This window comes from Syngnathus scovelli, chromosome 8, assembly GCF_024217435.2.
Source record: "Syngnathus scovelli strain Florida chromosome 8, RoL_Ssco_1.2, whole genome shotgun sequence".
Lineage (NCBI taxonomy): Eukaryota > Metazoa > Chordata > Actinopteri > Syngnathiformes > Syngnathidae > Syngnathus > Syngnathus scovelli.
Window position 1 is genome coordinate 10,200,162 of NC_090854.1, and position 17,977 is coordinate 10,218,138.

Here is a 17,977-nt window from a genome sequence, read left to right on the forward strand (position 1 = left end):
TTTGAACTGCTGGAAGACTCCGCTGGGGTTTAATTGCAAGGGAAACACAAAGATATGTACTTAATTAAATCCCTTTACTGGGCTTTATTTGCATTTTATTTAGAGGCGGAGCAACATCATTAATGATGCTGTGATATACAGAAGAACTCTTGTTCGAGATCAGAATATATATGCTTTTTTTTCTCGTTTATATAAAGGAGAGACAGGCTGGCTTGAGGGAGCTTTTGGCTCGGTGAAATTATTTGAGAGTAGCACATTGAACAAGTTAAACTGATTTCAATATATTTTTGTTGATGTAGTGTCTGTGCGAGCTCTAGCCCCTCGGGAATCCCGGCATTGTATTATGCAGGCTTTGAACAACATCATAGCCGCAATATGACAAATGCGCTCAGCTCAAATAAAACTTCACGCCCTCCGGTGTGACGTTATGGTTGCTTATAAAAGAAAAGCCTTCTAGTTTTGGAAAACTTTCACGTACGGGTGCTAACGCTGTCAAAATAATTACACAAGTAGGGCCCGACGTGTTATCTGATGTCGACGCGCATAAAAGACACATTGCCCTGACCATTTGTATCCAGCAGTGGCGGTGACGGCTTTAATTTGAATGCTGGTGGTCAATGTGATTAAAGAACTGCAGGAGGCTTTTCAAGTAGATCAACTATCCTGGAAGATGAGGACCGATGAATGAACAATTAGAAAAGAAGGCAGTTGGAATTGAGAGGGTGGGGGGGGGGGGGGGGGTGAATGCTGAGGCGGTGTATTTTTAAGCATGCACAATATCACAAATGCAAGTACTTACATTTGCGTACCAAGTAACTTAGCACTTTATTTAATCCATACAATTATGCATTAACTACAACACTTCATTACATGTTATACAATGGAAATGATTCTGCACATATTAATACAATTTTAATCTCAATTATAACCAGAGGACCAGCCACTAGTTCATTTTCCAGTTGGAGGAACGCTGATGTATTCAGATATGATTTATTGATCTTGTTGCACACATTTGTCTCCCTAGCGTGTTCAGTTAAAAAGCAATAACACGTTTTACACCCTCCGTTCCACGTGAACGCAATAACACTAAACTAATTACACAAATCGGAGACAACAGTGTGATTTGTAAAAGCTACAGCTGCTTGTCGACTAAGCCCAAAAGATTATTGAGAGTAACCCACAAAAGCACAAAATTGCATTGATTTCGACACACCTTACTTGATATGAGAAAAGTGCGGCGGTCAACAGGTTCACGTGAAAATCCGCAAATCATAACAAACAATCAAGCAATAGCGGAGCAGACGACTGCAGCAGATTTTCCAACGATGATATGTTTACACGAACGACTGTCGGGCCACTGTCAGCCGGTAAAGTGCAATTACGGTTAAATGTCAATTTTCAAAGTGGTTAGCTCAGTCTGCTCATATTTATTGCATGTTCTCCCTGTGCTTGCGTTGGATTTCTCTTGATACTCCAGTTTTCTCCGCAATCCCATAAATTTGGATCCGGCGCTAGGCAGTGTTTCCCATTTTTAACAATATGTACCACAGAGGTCCGTTTAAAATAAGCAACACCTTGTAATAAGGCACCTTATAGTAGGAGGCCAGAGCGCTAAGAGGGATGACATCATCGTAAATTAGTCTCCCTTGCAGTCAGCAACGGACACTCCAGGATAAAGCCACACTCAAAAGGTGTCCTAAACCAAAGTGTTCTCTCCACACATAAATTGTTAATCTCTGAATTGCATTAATGATCACACGCTCATTTGGTAAGGTATGAGAGTTTTGCACAAAATAACAGTGTGAAGGTGGTCATTAATTATTTAATAATTAAAGCATGATGGCAACCTAAACATAATAAATCCTCTAATAACTGCAGGAAGCTCAACTGTAGCAAAAAACAGAAACCTCCCTCTAGCAAGAAGTTTTGCTGCATAATAAACTACACAAGAAGCATAAAAAAATTGACTTACAATATTGTTTTAAAAAAAAAAAAGAAAAAGTCTTAACCTGGACATACATTCTTCCCACTCCCATTGTTTGTTTTTACTCCACATACAGACACAGTACAGTGTGCTTGCTTTTGTACCTCCAGACCAACAAAGAATGTTTGAGGATTGTTTTCATGACCCTGTTATTTTTTCATTTGACACATTACAGTGCCCTCTCTCAGATTAAAGTAGCTCTAAACAGCAAATACTAGACCAAAAAATGAAAGGTCCAGGTCTGGTGTCACACAAGATATATTTCAAATCCAATTCAGCAGCCAGCACCTGATTGTTTTCGTCTGTGTAGGGTTTCTATTGCTTTTTAGTAATAAAAAAAAAAAAGCATATTGAACAACGACCAAAAGATTCAAGGAAACGAAGTATTCATCAACTCATTCATAATTGATATTTGAAGCTTCGTTTTGTTCATTGAAATAAGCTTTTAGAGCGCGGAGAAAACAGCTGAGCCGATGGAAATGGAATTGGTTGTGTGTCGGTGCATGACAGAGTAGGATTATACCAATGTAATGTCAGCCTTATTAAACACTATTAAACTCTATAGATCAGACAAGAAGCAGAGGGGAAAATAATATACCGACTACTCATCTGTGTGTAAAGGTGTACGCTTACGTGACGTTAAATGAGAGAGGAGCCACATTAAATTTTATATTTAGATCAAGCGAATGAGTCGGCCTACCTCTAATAGAATCCAATAAGTCCGAAGATAAATGAGAAGATGTAGTCAATGTCATTGTTAGCGTATGACATTGGGAGCTCGGCTCTCGATGATATTTCATTTGGTTTGGTTCAGCTTCTGGGTCCAATAACACTATGGCGCTTTTGGATTTTGCTGCAGTGATGTGTTAGCGAGTTGGAGGTGTTCCCCAGCACAATTAATACATGTGACTGTTGTTATGCTTCTATTATGTTATTTTGTACACGTGTTGTTATAGTTAAAGTGATGCCGTTTCCAATGGCGACTGGTAGAGTTTTTTTCGAGGTCGTGCATCTAATGACTGAATGTGTTATGTGGTTTTAAGTTTTGAATCATGAAAAAAATGGCGTCAAGGTTAATTGTTTCACTGTTCAAATGTTTTTTCAGATTCCAAATATCCCAACTGAGTGGAGGCCATTGTATAGTTGACAAGTTCTTGTTGTTTATTTTGAACATTAAAGAAATACAAGAAAAAAGTAAAAAAAATACAGAAAATGATAACTCCACGTAGAACATAAAAAAAAATGATATTGCATTATAATTTTCCCTTTATCGTAAATTCATTCATTCAAGCTCTAATTTCGTTACATAACACTAATTGGCTCAGTTACATAAAATATACTTATGGGATTATATTCAAGTTTTTTTTTCATAAAATATTATTCACATCTTCAGGACCAGGAGTAGAGATTTGTGTGAATTTGTTTCTTACTTTGATTCTTATTCTGGGATTCCCTTGATCACAATGGCGCATTAGTTGTGTCATCCACCTCCAACAATTAGCAGTAGATTTATAGCATTTTTCAATTTGGGCTTTTAGTCATACATTTGAGCCACAGGTCAGGGCTTTCAAACACCCAGACAGTGTTGTAAAAACTCCTTCTTACGATCCATCCCAAAGCGATCGTCAGGCGGCGTTGACTCTTCTGCAGATAGGCACACGTTTGCGAATGTGCTTGTGGGTGTGTTGATTTAGCAAAGGGTTATTTGGATGCATAAAAAAATACTAAAATTGGTTGTATTAATGATTTACTTGTAATATCTCACTTTGTAGTATTAAGTTATCAATTTATTTAGTGAGACTACACGTGTATTAAACTGTTATATTCTGGTGGCTGGAGCTCTATATGTGACTACTTGAATTTTTTATAGAGTCGCTTACACTCTCAGAGAAGTCAATGGCAGAGATAATTAGCTGTGATTAGCCTTGTGAACACTGTCTCTTTTTTTAAATAAGCAGAATTAAAATAGCTTATTGCCTCGCTTACCTTTCCAATAATGAGCCTGCAACCATTATACCTTAGCCAAGCGCGATTAAATTCAACAAACCACCATACAACAAGATTGTAGCCTTATTAAACCGGTGAAAATTAGCAGTATGAATCAAGATTACATAACTATGGCCAGATGAAACTGGGGCGCATTTTAAACCATCCATCCATCCATCCATCCATCTTCTTCCGCTTATCCGGGGTCGGGTCGCGGGGGCAACAGCTTCAGGAGGGACTCCCAGACTTCCCTCTCCCCAGCCACTTCATCCAGCTCATCCCGGGGGATCCCAAGGCGTTCCCAGGCCAGCTGAGAGACATAGTCTCTCCAGCGCGTCCTGGGTCGTCCCCGGGGTCTCCTACCGGTGGGACATGCCCGGAACACCTCTCCAGGGAGGCGTCCAGGAGGCATCCTGATAAGATGCCCGAGCCACCTCATCTGGCTCCTCTCAACGTGGAGGAGTAGCGACTCTACTCCGAGTCTCTCCCGGATGACCGAGCTTCTCACCCTATCTCTAAGGGAGAGCCCGGACATCCTGCGGAGAAAACTCATTTCGGCCGCTTGTATCCGAGATCTCGTTCTTTCGGTCACGACCCATAGCTCGTGACCATAGGTGAGGGTAGGAGCGTAAATCGACCGGTAAATTGAGAGCTTTGCCTTTTGGCTCAGCTCTCTCTTCACCACAACGGACCGGTACAGGGTCCGCATTACTGCCGACGCTGCACCGATCCGCCTGTCGATCTCACGCTCCATCCTCCCCTCACTCGTGAACAAGACTCCAAGATACTTGAACTCCTCCACTTGGGGCAGGATCTCATCCCCGATCCGGAGAGGGCATTCCACCCTTTTCCGATTGAGGACCATGGACTCGGATTTGGAGGTGCTGACCCTCATCCCGACCGCTTCACACTCGGCTGCGAACCGTTCCAGCGAGAGCTGGAGATCACGGCCTGAAGAAGCCAACAGCACCACGTCATCTGCAAAAAGCAGAGACGCGATGCTGAGGTCCCCAAACCGGACCCCCTCAACGCCTCGGCTGCGCCTAGAAATTCTGTCCATAAAAATTATGAACAGAATCGGTGACAAAGGGCAGCCTTGGCGGAGTCCAACCCTCACTGGGAACGAATCCGACTTACTGCCGGAAATGCGGACCAGACTCTGGCATCGGTGATACAGGGACCGAACCGCCCTTGCATTTTAAACCAAAGTTGTAAATTCACATCGCCTTCCGGTATGTCAAACTGTTGTTGAAATCATTAACAGTGGAGTAGAAGTTCTCAGGAAGAGGATGTGTTAATTTGTCCAATGATGTGGATGAGCCGTGTGACTATTGCGCTGTTGGATACGAACACACAGTGTTTTATGGTTTATGACGCAATTGTTTTCGCACTAAAAACAAGTGTGAAACTAAACCAACATGCCATGAATATACTAAATCAGCAAACTTTAATGTAATGTAATGAGTGCTGCATGACATTTCTATTATTTTTAGTCAAAATGTTTAAGTGTGACGTAAAGGTAGCCTATTGAGCAGTTGATATTGGTGTATTAAATTGCTTCATTTATTAATGCTATAATCAGTTGTTAATTAATGTTAATGCAGTTGACATGCTGTACCACAAATAATTCATATTGTTGGTATCTTCTTTTTGTTTGTGTTTTAAACACATTGCCCTGTCACATCTGAACATGATACTTTAGACCATTTGTGTCAAACTCGAGGCCCGGGGCCAGATACGGCCCGCCACATCATGTTGTGTGGCCCGCGAAGACACATTGTGCATGGACTTTGTATGATTACTAAAATTACAAATTGTCTTCACTTTAAAAAAATTAAAAAAAAACTCGTTATTCATTAGTTTGTTTTGTAGCCTACACCGTATGTAGAGGACGTTAAAAATCATAACTGTCCTCCGAGGGAAACTATGATTACGATAATCATAATTTTTGTGCGGTAGAATAAATTTTCTGAACCGATTTGATGATTTTAATTACGTCCTTTTGTTTTACTTTCAAACCCATCGTGGGTGTGCAAAGATCCAAAATTATCCCAAATTGTGTCACTGTCCAATTGAATATCGACCAGATTGTGCTTTCGGCTTGTGGCTGCTGTTTGTGTCCTTTGCCCGTCCTCATCCATCCCAACAAACCAAGACACTGGTTCAATACTCATTTACTTGCCTTGTGATCACCAGGCACTTTGCAGAGTAAGTCATGATAGACACTTGAATGAACGAGCCGGGGAAAACGGTGAGGTATGAAGGCAGCAACCAAAAACAAGCACAAATATTTGAAGTGATGCACAAATTAGTTTTTCATTCACATGATCACGTTATGTGGGATGAAAAGACAATTCTGGATGTCACTTTTTAAGCTGTATTATTACAGCTAACAAATGACATTAATATTCATACAGAGTTGAAGTTGGGCAACTTTTTTTTTCCACAAATTGAATAACACCATTCCCAACACCTCAGTCGAGATGTGTTGGGAGGCAAAGTAATCCTCAAGTGCAAATCAGAGCTTGCACTCTCATCGGTTAATGAAGATGGGGGGGGGGGGGGGGGGGGGGAGTAGCAGGGAGGCCCAGTCATTGGAGTGATGAGGGCATCGGTCCTGATTGCATGAAAAACTATTAAAGGGTTGGTTGGAGTGCCACTCCTCAAGAGATTCTTTAGAATATGAGAGATATTTCATCATCTTGTGGGTTTATAGGCTTGATACCGCAAAAGCCCCTGGAAGCATACCAAAACAGATTCAACCAAAAATCATTTTGCTCTAGCTTAGAGATAATTAAAGGGGATTTGCTCTTGTTTAAATAGAATCGTGTTTTGCAAAATCAGAATAGCCCGATTGCTAGATACCGGTGGGGTACTGTATCTGGTGTGCCTAATTATTACCTGAAGTCAAAATGGACAAATGAAAATGACATTTCATATTAGTTTTGTATACTTTTGAGTTGAGTTATATCATCATTTGCATCGCCTCGTCACCACACTGCTTTTGATTTCAAGAGCTGAACTATTCTGCAACATTTGTTGATGTGGTTCTGCAAGTAAATGCTGCAGAATTGTGCTCCTCTTGGAATTGTTCTCCTTCACCGACCACCCGGGAGAAGAATTCACCTCCCATCGGCTGCAAAGACTGTTCATGCTAACGGCAAAGCTGCATATTATGCATGCAATTTACCTGGCATCATACAAGACTTGGTTGGAAGTGATTTTGTTCAAATGTATAAAAATGTGACTTTCTAGAAACAATAAAATCATCAGTTTCACAACGTGGGAAGAATGCTTCTTCTTGTTTCTGCCAAGAAAATCAATGCCACCTACGTGCATGTCAAAAAAAGGAATAATGAGGTTTGTTTTTTTCACTGAACTGGGTGGTAAATAAATAAACTGTCCTGGATTCCAAATGTATTAATGCTTTTATGGGTTTAAACAATTTCCATGTCAAATATTTGCCATTAATTTGGCTACAATTTCCAAATAAGTAATTAAGTGATGGCCTTACTCATGCTCCTGTGTTTCTACCCGACACCAAATGGAATAACTCGCAACTCTTACGGTCCACGACTTAGTGCTGTGAGGATGTTCTGGATGACTTCCAGATCCCATTAACCTTGAGCCGAGGGCCAACGGTTGACTATGGCCCCAAAGTCCAGTGAGTCAGAAATCTATTTTCTTGAACCCAGTTCGACTGTGCCCACTTCCAAGATGTGTGAAGCTGCCCTCTAAAATTTAAAAGTTATTTCATTCATCTGTCAAGAGCCTCGTTTTGTAACCTGACGGTCCGATCTGTTCCCACACAGATAAGACAATCTGTTTGGACCTGTGTGGCTGGCGCAGTCATATTGAAAAGTGTTTATGATTTGATTATTTTTTTGGGGATGACAAATTTTCAATTCAGGCAGGAGATGATCTTGGCGCATACAATTTGAGAGAGCGACGGAGTGATTTCTGAATGACAACAACAAGAGATGGCAATGTTATACATTTTAAAACAGCAAGGAGAAAATGAACTCAAACCTTCCTTTGCGCCGTGCTGCTCCAACCCTGCTGCGGGCACTGAAAAAAAACAACTGAGGTGTGCCTTTACTCTCAAATTTGTTTTATGGGCACCAAGACGTATCAAGAGTGACTACGGTAATTAGAATTTCAGATTTTATGACAATGCACAGGTGATAAAAAAAACATTAATCTTAAAGCATTATGGTTTGCCATGAGCAAACAAAAGTTATATTGAAGTCTCGAGAGGAATGAAAAGTAATATTTCATAAAACAAAAATCATGAGATATTTTTAGTTTGTAGCATAGTCTCTCCATATTGATGGCACAGACTAAGTTTTTGTATGTGATAGTAAGTCTCCTTTCACACAGTTAAATGCAGGGCCTGTCTCTTAGTGTTATTGTTATTTATTTATTTTTCATTCAACCAGGTAAGGCTCTTGAGAGCAGGTTGTCATTGACAATGACAACCTGGCAGCAATTTAAGGCTCAATGTTTTCCCCCAAGGACACTTTGACAGCCGAGAGTCAGAACTGGGATTTGAACCGTTGACCCTTTCGGTCCTTGATAGACCCCAGTCGAGCATTGTACCATTGTTACTGTGCTGCAATTATTTTATCATCCTTGGAGCCTTTTTTTTTTTTCTTCGTTTTCAATGTATGCAGTTCTCGTTTTGCAATCTGAGTTTTGTGTGCAATTGCAGCGTGGTATGTGGGTGTACGTATTCATGAAAGCATGTTTGTGTGAGTTCTTACTTGATGCATTGTCCGCCCTAGCGTAGCACCACTTTGGCCCTGGAGTAGAGTCTGACTCTGACCAGACAAATTGAGGCAGAATGTTGTTACAAGGGTTTAAAAGAAAAGGTCGACACGAGGTGTCCCATTAGGCTGACAGAGTCAAAAGGATGGAGGAGGTCGGGCTTGACGGACAGATTGTGACTCAAGTACACAGTGGTGTAAGAGGTTAATGATGTCAGCAACCTTGGCATGCGTACGCCATGACACTAATCATTGTGGTACAATCATGTGTGTGCGTTTTTGTTACAGTAATTAACTGCCCTTCAAAAGACAATGTTGAAAATAACTTAAGTGAATGTTCAGCTGAAGTTGTGATTTGCCAGCTTGTTGGATTGAGCAAGTTGTTTTGGCTTTTTGTCAGATTTCACTGACCACCTTGTATTTTTTTGTTTGTTTTTGTCCCACTCAGCATGCCAACCAGGCTTCTACAAGGCTTTTGCTGGAAACATCAAGTGTTCAAAGTGCCCACTTAATAGTTTCAGCTATGGAGAAGGTGCCGCAGTCTGCCGATGTGAAGTGGGGTACTTCAGGGCTGGAAAAGATCCCCCAACTATGGCTTGCACGCGTAAGTATGCTGTAACATCCTAATACCTGCAAAGTGTCAACGTAAGTAGTTGAACGACATTCGTCAGTATCGTAAGTGTTGTCATTTCGTCGCCGTTTCCAAAATCAAATAGATTTTGAGTTGGGAAGTTAATTTAGTGAATGCGTGGTCGTGTCCACACAAGCTACCGGCATTTCTAATCCTCAAATGCAATGAGTATGTAGAACATTTTTGTCAAACTCAAGGCCAGGGGGCCAGATATGGCCCGCAAGATCATTTTATGTGGCCCGCGAAGACAAATTTTGTGTCAGTACTAAAATTACAAACTGTCTTCACTTTTTTTTTAAGAGATATTGCTAGCAAGTTTTTACTGCCATTCATCTTTTTAAACTGTTTATATATATATATGTATATAGAAGACGTTGGCAGTCATAACGGCCCTCCGAGGGAAACTATGACTACAATGCGGCCCGCGACAAAAATGAGTTTGACACCCCTGATGTAGAAGAATACAGAATAGACTGAAGAACAGCTGGAGGCAATATTACTACTTACTATAAGATCTCACCAAACAGACATACAGGACATATCCGTGTTTGCCCAAAAGCTTAGCTCACCACATTTCCCAAGTAGCTTTCCCAACATCTACTGTCTGTGTGTGCAACATTACTGTGATTGACGTGCAATGCCAAAACTTGTTAATACCTGACTCTGGAGGATCCTCGCGGTATTTAATATGTATCTGTTCAGAGTCAAAGTGTACAATAGATAATCAAATGAATAGCTCGTGGATCATCTGCTTCATCTTTACCGCTGATTCACGGACAGTAATTACAAAGTAATATTTGCATTAAATTAAAGTTTAATTTGACTTATTCCCCTTTAATTAAAACGCCATTTAGCTGTCATTTAGATTTACGGAGCATCACTGTAATCTTTGTATGGATGGGGAGCGTGCTATTTGTACTGTGCATTGTGGAGAAAGGATTCTGGGAGTTTAATCTGCAAGGTGCGATGCTTGGAGAGGAAATGAGCAGAAATTCATGGCTTGTATATTAATATCGCAACTCTAAAATAAATCCCATCTCCAGGCTATAGTATATTGTACATGCTGGATAAGGAAAGAATTATGTGATTGTCCAAAACTGAATCGTCTTTGTTAGTAGTCCACATTAAAGATGGATCAGCCAGAAGACCTCTCGTGTCATCGGGGGTGACGGTTTACAGTTCTTTGCCGTTATTATTATTCTTAGAAATAAGGCCGATGAACACATGAAAAAGAAATGCTGTATAAAGGAAGGAAAAAAGCAAGGATCTCACAAGAGAAGAGATAAAGGTGGAGGAAACATGGGCGGAGTAGACATTGAAGGAAGAAAAGGAGGAGGATACTGATCCCAATCTCCCTCTAGAGGAGAATAGAGGCTGATTGATGGCAGTGGGGTTGATCCACAGGAGGGCAAGGTGGGTGGATTCTGCTCAACGGCGAGTATAGAGGAGGTGCGATGATGGCCGATAAAGGCCGGCCCAGATAAAGCGAGGGGAAAGAATGGACATACGCTGACAGAAGCGGAGGAGGAGCATTGCTGTCTGCTGAGATTTCCAGCAAAGGTAGAGCAGGATGGAGGGTTGCTGAGGGACAGGGAAGCATTGCATTGTCTTGGCAGACAGTGAGCTTGGCAGAAAAGGAATTTTCAAATCTCGCAGGCCTTTTAACTCCAGCCTGTTGACGGCTGACTGCCTGCTACAGCACAATGCTTACTCTGATGCATCCAGGGAGCATAAAAATACCATAAATGAAAGAGAGGGCGAAAGGCTGTAATAAATGGAGTCGTGCAGTAAAACAACTTGTTAACCTTTTAACATTGTGTTTTGGGGAAGACTTGTCTATAATTGGGCTGAGCTGCACTGTTGCACTGTGCCTTTAGGGTCAAGTCTAGGTCCTCTTCTTTTTTCAGGTGTGTTCCACTGACAGTATGACATTCAAGTTTTTTTTTTAGACAAGTCACAGAATCTACAGTAAATTCACTATGATGAATAACAGTGAGAAGTGGAGCTTTATTTTGGACAAGGTGTATACGATTCGGACTCATTCAACTTTGGAAAAAAAAATCAAGAAATTCTTCCTTTGTGTAGATGAGCCAGTCCTAAATGATCTGTTCTCTTTGCGTCTTTCAACAGGTCCTCCATCCCCTCCTCGTAACTTACTTTTCAATCTCAATGACACATGTCTGATGCTCGAGTGGTCACCCCCCAGTGACACCGGGGGTCGCCGAGACCTGACCTATAACGTCCAATGCAAACGCTGCGGTCCAGAGCCGGGCCAGTGCCAGCTTTGTGAGGAGGAGCTGCGTTTCCTACCCCAACCGTTAGGCCTGACTACCGCCTCTGTCACCGTCGTGGACTTCTCAGCGCACGCTAATTACACCTTTGAGATTGAGTCACTCAACGGCGTTTCAGACATGAGCTCATTTCCACGACAGGTCGCCATCATTACCGTCACCACCGATCAAGGCGGTGAGTGAATCATTTAAAAACTTTTTTTTCCCAGTATTAGTGTGCTCTATAACTTTTACAACTTCAGTCAGATCTTATTCTAACAAGCTCTTAATGAGATAGTAACTTAATTAATTTTGACTAATGCAATTTTTATGTACCTTTAATAGTTTCTTCTGATATTGCAAGCAAGTTCCATGTCTTTAACAACAGAAACAAATGAGTCCATTGCTTGATGGGCAATCAATAATGGGGCTGACTCGTGGCTTTGTCTACAGATAAGCGTTTGTCTCAAACCAGGAGGCCCATTTTTTTTGGTCCACACTGTTTGTTAGTTTTAAGGAAAACTCCAACATAAATCTTGCTCGGGCATTTGATGGATTGCTCAGACCTTGATCCAGGGAAACACCTCATTAGCTTTTAATGGGGATATTGCCACTTCAAGGCCGTTTGATTGGTTGGCTCGTTTCTCTGCAGGTGAATGTCCGACTTTATTTTCTGTCCCATTCACCTGTTGTGGTTTGTTGGGTTGAATAATCTTGCAAGATTTGATCCAGTCTTTATTTTATATGGACAAAAGAGACATTGAGTGTTTTGTCTTGATGTGTTTAAGGTAGGATTTTTTCTTTTGCTGTGGTTGCTAAAATGCTTGATTGTACACCAATCTATTGGGCTAAATTTGATTGGCAGATATTGTGCTTTTTTATAGAAAATTTTAGATTAGTGATGTCATAATTTGTCGATTGATCAATTGCATCATTGATCGGATCTGTGAAGTCATAAGAGAAAAGCCAGTGATGTTATTCATGCAAAAAGTTGGCAACTATGTTTGGATGTACTCTTCAATATTTAATTTTGTTCATTTTTAATGGCATAATTATTTCTGATGTTGATTGCAGTTTCACGCTAACACAAGTTTCATTATAGTTGATTCAAAATGGCAATCCAATTTGTTGAGCAGGACAATTTATTTTTTTCCAACTCAGTGCTGTAAATAATGGCAAAAAATTAATGAGGGTTTTCTCCCTACCTGAATTCTCTTTATAAGAGATTTTATGTTGCAAGGACCGTGTTTCCTGTGGGACATGGTATGGCATGGAGAATGTACAGGCTTTTAATTTGTAATTTGCAAACACAGTTTTTTTGTGTTCTCCCGCCTCGTGGTGTTCTCCAGTGTACATTTTTCTGGCGTCTTTGTTCTCTGGCTCCATCCCACCCTCTGCTCCTCTGTTGTTAAGGGAGTTTGGGGGAAAACACATTTTCTCATACAGCCACAACACATTAAATGCGTTATTCTCAAAGTGTCCAGGGACAGCTCCGGCAGTCTTTGCAGGTAAACACAATGTCACACCTAGCCTTTTTATTTCATTAAGATTCCCCGAGTTCAATGCATAGACACACAGCAAGTCCCCGGACGACAGGACTGTGCTAATATACACTAGGCTAATATACTCAGCTACAGCTTTTTAAAGTGCTTTAGGGAGCTGGAGTCAAGTCGATAAGTTTTTGTGTGTGTAATTTTTATGGACATCTTTGTTTTGATTTTGACTTGATTGAATAGCTTTCCGAAAGACAGAAAAGGGGCCTGATCCCAAATGTGGTTGAGGCTCCTTCCAGGCTGTGCCATGGGACTGTTTTTTATTTTTACAGCATAGTTGTTTTTAGCAGTATGCATTTACTAGAATATGTATCTATTTTTTTGCATGTCTGGTAACTATACAGCTTAAAACACTTTCTTACACTCGCACCTATGGACACTTTAGGGTGAAAAGGTGAACAGAAAACACCATTAGCATAGAGTTGCCATCAGCAGAAAAGAGGCCAGCATGTGAATTCCTGCATGTTGGGAGGGTTAGCAACAATCCTGTAATAATGCACTGCAGCCAAAGATGAATTAGTTTTAGCTATTAAAATGCAGATGGAGCTTTTGGTAAATGCTTAATGCCAGTGAGGTTACCATATAAGATTTGTTATGGCTGCAATGGGTTTCTTCGCAAATACACACGACATTCTTTAGTACTCTCCACATACATCAGGAACGATATGGCCTGTGATCATTTCCTGTCACGTATAACCTTTTCTGTATTCGGTGATTAATATAACTATATATGCACAAACATCAATCTCAATGGCATGCGTACTTTATACGCACAAACTGGCAGAGAAAGGTAAAAAAAAATACATCATCCATCCAAATCATCCAAGTACTTAGAGGATAATATATTTCAATGCATGACAAAGTACTCTGCCACATGACTACAATTAGTCGGTTGGTCATACACAGATATGCTGACGAAACGTAGATCCTCCAAATAGGAGAGGCTTTAAAAAAAGAAAAAGAAAAAAAAGCGATGATATGAATGTAAGCAGAGAGAAGCCCGACAGAGACAAATGAAAAGATAGAAAAAGAAGAAGGTGAAAGGGAATATAAAATGAGAAGTGGGAGAATGGAAAGATGATTGCTTGGGGATGTGAATTGAAGACAAAAAAAAAAGGATGGCAGGATGAATAGGGAGTAAATTACCTGACAAAGAGTGAGGCATTGAAGTGCAGCAGATGCTTCTCATATAATGCGAGTCAATTACTGGAGATCAAGGCTTAAAAATTGTACAGTCTATGTCCACATTTCCTATCTTTGGGATTCAAAATAAAATCTAAATTGTGGTCTATTCCATTAATAAAAAATGAATTCATAGATAACATACAGAAAAATAAAGCTAAATGAACATTTGACCATCATAATCTCAGAACTATTTCCAACAGTCAATGTAATAATCTTAGTTAAAAGTTGAACAGAGGGTTAAGGCAAAGCAGTCCTTTGGAGGTGGAGGGGTGTATTGCGTAGCTCATAAAGCTAACTGAACGAAGGAAAGTGGCCAGGTGGGTGAATTTTGAAAGAAGCAGCGGAAGCAGAGAGAGATGTCCTAGAAACATGAGAGTCTTTCATCACAGGAAGCAGCTTGGTAATTGTGTATGTCAACGAAAGCAATCAGAGACGGGTCAGGCTCTTGGATGCTGTGTCATACCTGAACGGCAACTTGAGACTCCAATCAGACAGTCTTTTGTAGATGCAAGGAAAGAAAAAGTTGGTGGATAAAGTGCATATGAAATGCAGATGGGAGGAGCTGCTTTTTGGAGTGTCATTCATTAACCTCAGGCAAACTCTTGAGTGTCTGATTTACTAAGATCCCAAATGGCGGCCATGCAGTGCTGGAAAAATAATTTAAAAAATATAGTTGCTAACAATGACAAGTGATCCTAATTCCCCCTTTTAGTTTTTAAATATATTTTTTAAGCTGTTGTCATGTATGCAAATTGAATCGGTAATTAGAACTCCAAAAATATTAGTGTCAACTTTGACTTGATTGTTAAAGTCAAACTCTATTAAAGATTACGTCTTGTCTTTGTTGACCTGTGATGGCCTTTTGCCTTGTAGCCCCGCAGGCGCCAGGATCAATTTGCAGCCGAAGTTATGAACGATTTGATTGCATGAAACCGCCGGGCTTCTCAGCCACCATACGGCAGCACCTCTCCCGGCATTGCAACATGCTCTAACTAACTATGACAAATTATCCTCACACTTAATTACCAGCCAGGGAAAATCTCAATGATGTTTATTAGGCGCGGAATCATAAAGCGGTCTGTCCATGGCCTTGAGAGCAAAGCGCCGTGCTGCCGAAACACTAATAACAACAAGAGCCGTACAAATTAGATGAGCTGAAAGACCGCGGGGCTTGATGAACTGGTCGCGGTGTGGCGACAGTCTTTGAATGAATCGATAGCGATCACCACTTTGCTGCCGAGCTCCACTTCCCTTTAGCCACACGTCCACCCAGTGGTACATCAGTTTAGTTTTCCGCCTAAATCTGAAACACTCAAGTCTTATCAGGCCCGTGTCTCCACCATTGGTAGATGGGAAGGAGATGTCTGCCATATATGGTGTGACATTATAGAGGAGTCAAGTCTTTTCCACTGCAGGGCTTAAAGAACTAGAAATTCCTACCAGGAACTACAAATTATACCAGTCAGTGGTGATTGCAAGCAATTTCCTCTACCAAATTCAGAATCGTAGCATACCTTTAACATTTCAAGATTAACACAGGTTGGCTAATCGTGTAACTGTGGAGTGCTACTCCATATCCATTAACAATGATCAATACAATTCCCAATACATATTCTACATCTATGTCGATGTATTCCAGTTCACCTCTCACAAGCACATGAGACAAGAGCTGGACCCGAAGCGCTAGCCTTGGGGAGTGGGCGGGCCATAAATATAACCTCCATGGTAGCTAGCTTATTAGAAGTTGATTTATCAGCTCCTCTGTAAGGAATACACGCCCTTGGAATCACAAGTGAGGAAGTCCACCCCCCAGGAAGTTCCAATCACCATGCAGCATATGGAAATAAACAGGGAATATTTAGTGTCGAGCCATGAATGTCACGTCTCCCCTCTATGTTGGTGTGGACACAACTTATCAGGCCCAAGTCATCGTTGTCACGTCTCTCCTACGCACACGCACAAAACACATGCGCTTTCTCTCGCTTTCTCACTCACACAAACACACACACCCCGTTTGCCTTCTGTTAAAGCAGATAGAGGGACAAACAATTGGGCAGGATGAATGTGTTCGACAGTTTTCTACCTCCGTAGTGATTTATCAGAGTATTTATCCTGGTAATTTGCCTTATCTCGTATTCCTTCTTTCTCTGTCCAATCCTTCATTTTCTCCCACATACATTTATGATGAAGCCAGTTTGAGTCATTTAAGTAGTCTAAGTATATACTCCTGATATATTTTACCACAACATGTGGCAATGACTTAAGGGCTAAAGGTTGAATGGCTTATCTCAGATATATTGTCGTGTTTTTGGTGTAATCTTGTCAGCTCCAGCTCTTTGTGATCTTAAACAAAATGAAATGTCTAGAAAATGGATGGAGGGATTAAACACTTATGTTCTTTTAGGCCTAATTGAAACCTGCATGTGTCACTTTGTCAGCAACCTGCAAATTCAGTGACGCCAGCAAAGGCTAAATAAATCTCATGTACTTGCAAGATGACTCATTTGGGAAAGTCCCCACTAGGCAACAAGCGACGAATGTTTTTAGCGGAAAGTGATTTTTTTTTCTTAGCTTGGACTGGTGCTGGGTCCTGCTCTAATATGTCCGCACCTTAGCTTGTGGCTGTCTGGGACAACCAATGACGCTCACCACATACTTGCAAGCTGTCAGAGAACCAAAGATGGACCCTCGCTTTGGTGTAAAAAAAAAAATCAATAAATGAAATAAAGATCTATGATTCTTTGAAGGTGCTCACCCTCAATGTGACCTTGGTCTTCGGCGGGAGCCCTTTCTCGCTTTATCTCTAGGGTGCTGTCTCCCTGCTGCACTGTACATCTCTGTGCACCTGCAATCATGGCAGCCACCTTTGAAGCTGGACACAAACACATGAAAGCGAAAGCAAAAATGTGAGCGAGAAAGTGGGGGGAGGGCTACAATACCACACAGGTAGTGAGGGAGGAAAAAAGAAAATTAGACTCATCAAGTCTGTGCAAAAATTCTGGTATTTTGAAAAATGAGGGATGTTTACAGTTGGAGCAAGTAATGAAAACCCCGTGATGGAAAAGTAATGATGATAATTTTGTTTTGTCGTACTCTTCTTTTTGCACCAAAACCCAAATTGCACTTTTCCGATGATAGAAATTTCCGTGCACCCCTAATATATGCAGCAAACAAATATGGACCGTTGAATAATAACCTAAATCGTTTTTGGCATAGCGGCATCATTGGTGATTAGCATTGAAAGTCAGTTGATATATAGCAGCTATAAAAACACCGCAGGACGGCACTCTACTGCACGAAGCTGCAAGAAAGTAAAAGCTTGGCAATCCGACACCATATACATCCATCATTCAGCGCACCGAGTACACAAACCGACATCATAAAGCCCCAATGTCACTATTTAACCTGAAACTTACTACACTATTACACCATTTCAAGAATTGCTTCACAAGTGGTTTATATAAAGTGCCCAAATAATGAAAGGCATAAAATGGAATTCCCTGTCACCGTCCATCTATTTTACAACCCAAAGCATCAGGCTACTGGGCAATAATGCATCAATGGTAGAACATGCAGGGCATTTGTTCAAATGATAAATATAA

At 40.9% G+C, this 17,977-nt stretch overlaps 1 protein-coding gene across 2 annotated transcripts in view; it reads left to right on the forward strand.

The window, feature by feature from the left end:
* Nucleotides 1-17,977, forward strand: part of epha6 (eph receptor A6) — a 68,536-nt gene that overhangs the window by 26,443 nt on the left and 24,116 nt on the right. For both annotated transcript variants that reach the window (XM_049728081.2, XM_049728080.2), the window contains exons 4-5: nucleotides 9,185-9,340; nucleotides 11,498-11,833. In XM_049728081.2, the coding sequence (XP_049584038.1) occupies nucleotides 9,185-9,340; nucleotides 11,498-11,833 (492 nt within the window). The remainder of the gene's footprint in view (nucleotides 1-9,184; nucleotides 9,341-11,497; nucleotides 11,834-17,977) is intronic.